Genomic DNA, 9,780 nt, shown 5'->3' on the forward strand with positions numbered 1-9,780 from the left:
CACAGTGGAGAACAGAGTTGTATCAATAAAATCTGAAAAAGATAGAGAAGAGAAAAATCAAGCTTTTTGTGGGGTTAATAACTACATCAGTTCTGAACTCTAAACAAAACACATGGCTGCATAAGGTCAGTGCACCTCAGCATAGCTGCAGAAAATTGGCAGTCACTCAATGCCATGAGCCACCACATCTAATATCTTGTATTTCTTAACAGTATCCAAATAAAGACTGGGAAATATTTAGGAATAAGTATTAGAAGAGAACAAATGACGGGCCTGACAAAAGGCTATGAGGAAACCACAGACTCACTGTAAATAAGACACATGAAGAAAGGAAATGAGAAGAAACCCACTGATTTCTCTAAGCCAGTTTGTTGCTCCTGCCCATGGTGTGTCCCAAATACCAACAACTTGAGTTTTTTTTACTGATTGCTCCAATTAGCAATTAGCAAAGAGGTGCAGGACTCCCATAAAGGCTGTCTCACAGTTAATCTTTTATCAAACCACATTCACCTTTTTCTATATACAGTGAGAAGATAATGCAGAAACCCTTATGACACCCCACTTTAATGACAGTCTAGGTTACAAGCCTAGGTTGTAGATACATCAGAGTAAGAACTGGGTTAGAAAAGTTAAGTAGGATGCAGATAAAGCATGTATTATATGAATAAAAATCTTTAAAATTCCATTTTATTACAAAGTTTATTAAAATTTTCTACATGATTGATACTTGAAGATCATTTCTACCCTGTTTTGTTTCTTCATACATCATTGCATGTGGTAAGAACACTGTATTTGGAGTGAAAAAAACATAATCTGTTCCCCGCTCCAAGTCTTTGAGAACTCAAAGAAAAGTTTTCTTGCACCCCTTCCACATTCACTCACTGCCTGCCTCCCATTTCATTGTCTGCAAAATTAAAGAGACTGAGTGCAGATGGTCAATAATCATTTCAAATATTTTGGTTTTTTTCCATTTTGGTTATTTTATAATAGAATACTAGTCTGCTATGCAATGAAACTCTTTATAGTGATAGTATCCTCTTCTCTTTGGGTTGCTGTTATCTCCACTCTTGTCCCTTGTTTGTATTATTTGCATTTCATATTCCAAAGAAGACCTTTCCTCAGATCCATCTACTTCTTATTCCTTTTGTTATAGCTAGGATGTCATTGTAAATTCACTGTGTCACTTATCATAGCCATTTGTCATCAATAAACAAACACATTTAGATGTCTACTATACCCATTGTTTACTGAATTTTTGAAGTAGTAACACATTCAGTACCCTTTAGTCTTCTACATTAACACACACAATGCAAATAATAGTTAAGATTGGCGAGCAAGTAATGTGCTCCTATGACTTTTCTGAAGTAGAAACGGTACCTGTGAGTCAGCATGATGAGACTTGCGGTATGAAGGAAATCAGAACCCATGCTGAAGATCCAGATACAGCTCTTGTTCTTTTTCAATATACAACTCATATCTGAGTTTAAAGATTTCCTGACACAGCCAAGGAATCTCTGCAGCCGTCCATGATTGATGAGCTTCCTATGACAGTAATAACCCAGTCCAAAACAAAACCAGCATCAACTGTGTGCATGGCACCATGCTTTCTTCCACATACTATCTTGTCTGATACTTGTAACTATCGCAGGAGTTTTTGTTATTGTCCCTTCATGGAGGAATTAAGACCATGAGAGTAGAAGTGACATTTCAGAATAGTGAGTTGTAGGAATCCTGAGAGTCTGATCAGCATCTTCTCCTATATCTACAGGAGACTTGATCCTTTTCTCATAACTATTCTGTTGTGTGCTGCATGTTAGTGGTTGTCTGGCTACCTTGCAGTGACTCACAGTGTGTTTGGCAGACCTGAATGAGAGAAGTCAGGCTCAAGAGGGAAGGCAGACTGCATTCACAAGCATCTAGGTTTCTTTAAATGCTTCTATAATTCACCATGGTTCTTAAAATAAACATGAAGGAGAGCAATCCATTTAATACATGCAGCACAGAACATCCTGGTTGTTTCCAGTTCATCTTTATCTATTTCCACATGAAGACCTTTAGTATTTCAAAGAACAGACAAATTCTTACTCACACTTGTAAGGCTGCCTCCTATACTCCAGCTCCTTGGTTTCCCATATCAAACTTAGAGTTAAAAAAGTAATTTAAGTTTCTGACATTGTGTTTTTCTTCTTTTCCTTTATTTATTTATTTATTGCTCATCAAACTAAGTTGAAGCATTTTCTCTGGTGCAAGGTAATATTTGATTAATTTCTATAGAAAATAATCAATCATTAGAAAAAACCTATCCAATACTGGCTAGTTGGAATGTTAGATATTGTACTATAATAGGCTATTTCTATATTTGTCTCTAATGCTCTTAAAGGTTTATTTTCAAAGACTTAATCATAGTATACCTTTCCCTTGATTAGAAGTAGCATTATTTCATGTACAAATATCTCCATGAGAGCTGCTATCGTGGGGACACAGCTAATTGGCCCACAGAGGAGTACTGACCAAATGATACCACAGAGACTTGGGATGGCCAATATGAACTCATTGTGCAAGGGAATTGTTACCTGGAATCCTGGCAAGTCAATGGAAGAAGCTTTAGATGAATCACAAAGGAGGGAATGGAAGAGAGACAGAAAGATACATAAATGTAAAAGATCTAAGGTCTGCATAATAAGGTAACATTGAGTAGTCACTTAAATCAAAGCCACCTCATTTTTAAGTATTCATGGAGATAACATATATGACCATATATTTTATATACATTTATATATGATACTTATGTATAAATTAAAATATAATTATATCATTCCCCTCTTTCCTTTTCAACCTCCAGTTCTTTTCCGTTGTCCCCAGTTGATTTCCCTCAAATTCAAGTTTCATTTTCTTTGTTACTATTACATACCCACCATAAAATATTACTTGCTCAGTCTGCTCACTGCTACTGGTATGCATATGATTTCACAGCTGACCAACAGGGGCTCATTCATGGGGAAGTCTGTTTTTTCACTCCCAGCATTCCTTAGTTGCCTGTAGTTCTTTGTCTAAGGGGTTATGGAGCTTCCTCTGCCACATTAGCAGGTTTATAGTTGTTGTATTTGTTCAGGTCTTTTTTTTGGCATCAACGTAATTGAGGAATCATGGGCTAACTTTCCCTGTCATTTCTAGGAGACATAATATCCCACCAGATTTCCTGGTTCCCTGGCTCTTACAATATTTCTGCCCTTCCTCCAGGATGTTCCCTGTAGGTGGAGAATTTGTGTTGCTGGGCTCCCCATGATCAGTTGTTCTTTACATTTTGGCCAGGGATGGTTTTCTGCAATGACCTCCATCTGTTCCTTAAAGAATATTCTTTGGGGAGTAGGAGCTGCATGTATCTCTGGATAGGAAGCTAGATATGATTAATGCAGATAGAAGAACAATAATATAAATGTCATATATATATTTATATGCACACATACGTAATGAAATTATATTCAGCAGTAAAGAAAAGTGAAATATGCAGGTAGGTGGAATTAGGAAAATTATATTGAAATGGACAACCTAGGCCTAGGGGCCTAGCAGTGCGTATTTTCTCTTCTACATGTAGTTTTGTGATTCTAGATTTTTTTTAAAGTTATAAATCTATTGACCTGGGAGTGAAAAAGTTTATGACAGGTTATGTGTGGACCAGATGCTTTAAGGAGTTTGGGGATGGTAAACATATGTGATATGAAAAATAAAAAAGGAATACTGGGGTGACAAGGTTCAAACAGCAGGGGATGGTAGAGGAAGGAGGACGTGGGGGCAGATGAAGAGTAAATGAAGTCTAAGCATATTTGTAGAAGCCACGTGTAAACTCAGTGCTGTTGTGGGATAGTCACCAGAGAAGACTGCTCAGACGTGGGTTTGAGCCAATAGAAAATCTTTATTCGCATGACTACACCAGGCGTCCAGGATCTCAGTGTAGTACAGAGCCTTTTCACGGTGATATTTTAAGCACAAAAAACCATGTTCTGTGTTGACATGCTGCAGTTAATAAGAACAGTTAGCTAGAGCAGATCTACAGAAGCTAAAATGTGAGGTTTGTATATTTTGAGCGTTTCCCGGAATTATATGGACTTCATGGATTAGGCCTTTGTTTTAGTTTTTGAAGGTGATGCTATCTATGTATTGAGTTTTATAGCCTGAATGGCCTTTCTATCACCGAGTCAGTTATGGTAAGGTCTCAGGGTCTACTAAAGTCTGGGGCCTTGTTACACTACTTTATAAGTTAATTATAAAATGTAATTAACAAAAGACTTTGAACAAAAATAATGTACATTGGTAAATGTTCATACAAAAGTCATGGGTCATTCAATGAAAATCCCAGTGACAGCTCTAGGGTATTTTATTAGGAGTTGCTGGAGAAGAAATTCTCAGAGGCCCACAAATCTATACAGAATACATTTACTGTCATTGATTTCCTACCTGAACTGGATAGTAAGACCCCATTGCTGAAGTTACCATATGCTTTGGTTGCTGAATACAGAGAAATTATGTTGGATCTGGGATGGAAGCTTCATCCCTTATGGATAGCCTTCAGACTACTGGAAGCTGCTATGCAACAATCTTCCTCAGTGTTATACTCTGCAGGTTAGAATACCAACTTGCTAGGCATCCAGAGCTTACTGGAAATAGTGACATTACTGTTAGGAAGATATCCCACTGACTTCTGGTTGGATGGATCTGAAGCTTGTTCTGTATGAGGGAGAACCTGGCTGAAGGTCCATGGCTTGGAAAATCATAGGAGGGTGTAAACTCACCACTTTTGCCTTGCTAACTAGATGTTATCAAACTGCCTCCTAAATATTTGTTGCTACCCAACAAATGACTGTTCTCTTTTCAGCAAATACAGATTCATGGTTTTTCTAAGGGATGAGAAGTTGAGTTTTGAGTGCTCAGCATTAAATGAAATACTTACATAATTTCCTTACAAGGTTCAAAGACCATCTTAGAAAAGGGGACCAAAATAATGTAAGAGCTGAAAAATAGGGTAGAGGACTGGGAAATGGTGACTTAGGGAGAGGACATGACAGAGGCACCCAGCAACTCACAGCAGCTGTGGTTGCTTGCATTGGTCCTGCACAAGATAGAACCAGGAAATAAATATTCGGTAACAGATGGGGGAGGGGTGGTTGGGTTTTTTCCCAGGGCACTAATGGAAGTGAAAGGCTGCTGAAGGAGAGGAAGTTTTTGTCTAAGTGATGAAGCCTCTGGTGAGTTACTTATGCTGCAGCGAATAATTTCAAACTCATGCCCTTGCAAACAACCCTGGCTAAGCCCAATGGGTCAAAATGCTAACAACAACAACAACAAAAAGCTGGTTTACAGCTCTCAGACAACTTTATGGATTCTTCGGTCATATTATTTACTGGCTCTCTGTCATCAGTATCAGGATAAATTATATGTCAGCTCCCCACAAAGGAAAGGTTTCCACAAACTTGCTTTCCACAAGTTCACAAATCTCAAAGACAAATCCGCTTCCCCAATCCTCATTGGGAGCAGTATACCACCATGAATATTGACTTTAGTTTTCTCTGTTTGTTTTCAGTGACAAAAATATATTTTGTGCTATGTTATCAAAGTTTCTATGCCTCAAACATCAATTCTTGCTGCAGTCGCAAGAAAGCCAGGCTGTAGAGAAAAGAGCTCACGTGTTTCACTAACAAGAAATCTAAATATATTTATAATTCAAACACTAGTGTCTCCTCACTCCTCCAGAAGAAATGTTTTGTGAGGGAAGAATTGAAATCCTGTATGGGATAGATGGTATCAATACCAATCCCATGACTAAACTGACATTACAGAAAATCTTGGATGGATTTACTCAGTGGTTCAACTCTGAGAGGGAATCAGGAGACAGAAGAGAGTGAGTAAGGAAAGACATCGAAAGTGAGATGAAAGGACACACATGCAAGGTTTGAAAGAGGTGACAGAGACTTGGGATGCAGCAAATTAGCTGAGTGTTTGTCTAATACAAACTAGATCCTGGGTTCAGTTCATAGTATAGAGTGTTATGGGTTTATCACACAATCTAAATGAATGCTTAGCTTGTGCTAAGTCCTAGGTTTAATTCCTATCGTGTGTGTGTATCTCTGTGTGTTGTGTGCACGTTCGTGTGTTCATGTATAATCAAAACAAAAAGTCAAAGTCAAGAACAAACAAACCAGGCCAAAACAAGGAACAAGAATTCTATCAAAGAGGGAACAGAATTGAGGTATCTTGTACAATAAAGATTAATAACTATGCCAGGTTAGAGAAAATCCGAAGAGTCAGGGTATTGTGGGAAAGAGACAATCTTATTAGTATACTGTGCATGGAATTTCCCTTTCAGTATTATTGCCTGAGTTTGTAACAGAAGCCAGCACTGGAGCCTCTGGAGGCTCTTTCAAGGATTTTGAAATAGTTGACACTAAGAAGAGGACCAGTTCATTTCTCTTCTCAAGTTGAAACTGGTCTGCAATCACAGCTAAGGTTCAGTGGGGTGTTTGTGCAAGAATCGATGACAGATACTGCTTGCAGCTCTCAATATTGTCCTTCTACTGTTTTCCTCTTAGTATCTTGTAAGAAGTATTATAGGTCATTTAGAAGCCCATGTGTAGCAGATCAGTTTCATATCAGTTGTGTAACTCAAACTTGATAAATAATATGTTCAGGGGACACCTGAATTGAATCGCCTGGCAATACAAGTTGTGTGGTACTCCCCCTGAAGTTTTTATTAATTATAAATATCATATTTAAAACAAAACATATATTATATAAAAACATAATATATTGCTTACTCATTTTTATATTTCTATTTACTAATAGTTTGTCATGGTTTTTCTACTTCCTATACTTTTCTTTTTATATAGTTATAAACAAGGTTTCTAATAATATGATTTTGTATTTTATTGATAAATCATCATTTTCCTTTTTACATTGTAAAATATTCAAAGCATTCATGATAATCTATCAGTAACACAGATTTCTTTGCCAAAAACAATGACTGGAAAAGGAGGAGGTAAAATAGTTTTTATATACTAACATGAAACAGAAATTTATGTCTTCTAGTCTTAAAAATATGTATTGACTAACATTATTAAAATTTCCTCTCTTCCTCTTTAATTGACCATATAGCTTACTTTTCAATTATAACTACAAGTAAAACTGTTATAAATAGTCAAAAATCTATATTCAGTGAACAAATTCAAATGATAAAAGTCTTGAACTGGAATTTATCTAGCTAAAGATCTTTATTTTGAGTATTCCTGCTGCTTGTGACATTGAGTAACTCCCACGGTAGAAACGTAGGCTCCTTGGAGATCAGAAGTGCTCTGTGTCTGTGACCCAGTGACAAAGAGAATTTCCAACATCTGAGATGATAGAAAAGTGTGAGGGTCCAGCAGATGCCATTATTTCCATAAGCGGCACAGCACTTGACATAGGCCGAGTTTACTGCTTTTCCAAGAATTCTTTAGCAAAAACTGATCAGATATACAGAGAATACTTGAGAAGGCACTTCATAGTGTTTAAAAACACTAAATCAAAGAGATCTTTGAGATTGCTTTTTAAAGAACTAAATTAAAAATCATTCAATTAAAATATAATTATATATTTTTCTCTCTTCCTTTTTCTCTCTCATGCCACCTAATGTCTGACAATCCTCTCCCTATCATTCAAAGTCTCATCTTCTTTTACCAACCATTGTTACAAATACACATAAATTATATAAATGCACAAATACACCTGCATATACATGTATATGTATACATACCATAAAACATATAAATACAACCTGCTGAGTCTCTTCAGTGTTGCTTGCATGTATGTTTCTAGTGAATATAACTCAATAAAGAATAAAAGTGATTTATCTTCAAAAATGTTCTATTTTAATCTGAATCTCTTGAACTGTCAACGAAAGAATTTTTGAAACTTAAAACCCTAATAAAGAGTCTTCTCATTGCAACTTTCATCTCCTTATTTCTAAGTGTATAGATGACAGGATTCATGAAAGGAGTGATGATGGCATCAAAAATTGCTAAAAATTTATCTATGGGCAAAGTAGGGAAAGGCCACACATAGACAATAATGCAAGGACCAAAGAAGAAAACCACCACAGTGATGTGAGCTGAGAGAGTGGAGAGGGCCTTGGAGGAGGCGCCTGAGGAATGTTTGCGAACCGTGAGCAGGATGAAGATGTAAGACACAACCAGGATGAAGAAGGTAGTCATAGAGATAAAACCACTGTTGGCAGTGACCAGGAACTCCAGTCTGTACGTGTCTGTACATGCAAGTTTGATGAACCGAGGAAAATCACAATAAAAGCTATCCATTTTATTAGCTCCACAGAAGGGTAAACTGACAACAAAAGCCAACTGGGCCACAGAATGGATGAGGCCAATGATCCAAGCCAGAGCCAAGAGAAAAATGCACATCCTTAGGCTCATGATGGTGAGGTAGTGGAGGGGCTTACAGATGGCGATGTACCGGTCATAGGCCATGACTATGAGCAGCACCATCTCTGTTCCTCCCACAGTGTGAATGAAGAACATCTGAGTGATGCACCCGTTCTTGGAGATGACTTTGTGCTTTCTGAAGAGGTCATAAATCATCTTTGGGGTAGCAATGCTGGACACACCTGTATCTATGAAGGAGAGGTTTGCCAGCAGGAAGTACATGGGGGAGTGCAGATGATGGTCTGAGATGATTGTGAGCACAATGAGGAGGTTACCTAGCATGCTTGCCACATAAAATACTGTGAAGAACAGGAAAAGGAGAATCTGAATTCCCCATGAATTGGTGAGACCCAGCAACAGAAATTCTGATACCATGGAGTGATTTCCTCCATCCATCAAGTTGTGCAGGTCTGACCATGAGGTGACTACTACCTGAAGGGCACAAGAGGGAGAAAATATTGTTTCTAAGCAAAATGGGATTTCTGGTTGTGGAACAATGACTCAAATATAAAACACTGAAGATAGCCTGTTGTTTTACAGGGAGATTTTACAGATCTCTCACAGAGACTAGGTACAGAACATTTCCTATGCTTACATATTTAGGGGCACTGGATCCTTTAATCCTATGTTTAGTTTGAAGTGCTTAGCGAAGAAGGAAAAATAGAGGCAAATGCACTTGAGAATCTAAGGAAAGTCAAACAAGCTCTACAGACACTTGTGCTCACTGGCTTCCACATGGGAAATTAGAGTCATGAAATGGAAGTATGCTAAAAGAAATCCGGACCTTTAGCCTTTGTGTATAATTTCCTTCCTTTGTTCTGGAATTTTGTGTGTTTAAATTACGGATACATCTTGGTTTTCTAGGTTTGCAGTAGTGTCATCCATGAAAAATGTACTTTGAAAAATATTAAATCTTTTCTTGCTGAAAATAGTGCTTTTTCATAAACGAAATTTGTTCTTAGATAATTTTATACATGTACCCAATGCATACTGACCTCTATCATCCTTCATCCCTCACTATATTCCATCTATTTACCACCCCATCCAGAAACCACAATAAATCTCCTTTCATGTTCATATCTATTTATTTAATTTTTTGACCAGTTAGTTTAATCAGGTCTACCTGTGTAACTGTGGGTCTAGAGCTCTCTGTTGGAAGCTGGTGGGCTTTGCAATAGGTACACAACAGGAGACAATGATTCTTTCTTTCACAGAATCTCTCAACAGCCATTGAAGGTAATGCCCCAGGAATATCTTACACAAAAATTTTGTGCAGTGTCAGTCTGGAGCCCACTGTAGTAACTGATTGATTATG

General features: G+C 37.5%; 1 protein-coding gene across 1 annotated transcript; it reads right to left on the bottom strand.

The window, feature by feature from the left end:
* Positions 1 to 7,898: 7,898 nt before the first annotated feature.
* LOC148120676 (olfactory receptor 4F3/4F16/4F29-like) lies at positions 7,899 to 8,867 on the bottom strand. Its single transcript, XM_087911436.1, has one exon. It carries the CDS (start codon positions 8,859 to 8,861, stop codon positions 7,899 to 7,901), a length of 963 nt encoding a protein of 320 aa, XP_087767562.1. The 5' UTR covers positions 8,862 to 8,867.
* Positions 8,868 to 9,780: the final 913 nt, after the last annotated feature.

Source organism: Myodes glareolus, chromosome 10 (genome assembly GCF_982192425.1).
Source record: "Myodes glareolus chromosome 10, mMyoGla1.1, whole genome shotgun sequence".
Lineage (NCBI taxonomy): Eukaryota > Metazoa > Chordata > Mammalia > Rodentia > Cricetidae > Myodes > Myodes glareolus.

Coding starts and splice junctions, on each gene's coding strand:
- LOC148120676 (XM_087911436.1), bottom strand. CDS start 8,861: ATGGATGGAGGAAATCACTCCATGGTATCAGAATTTCTGTTGCTGGGT.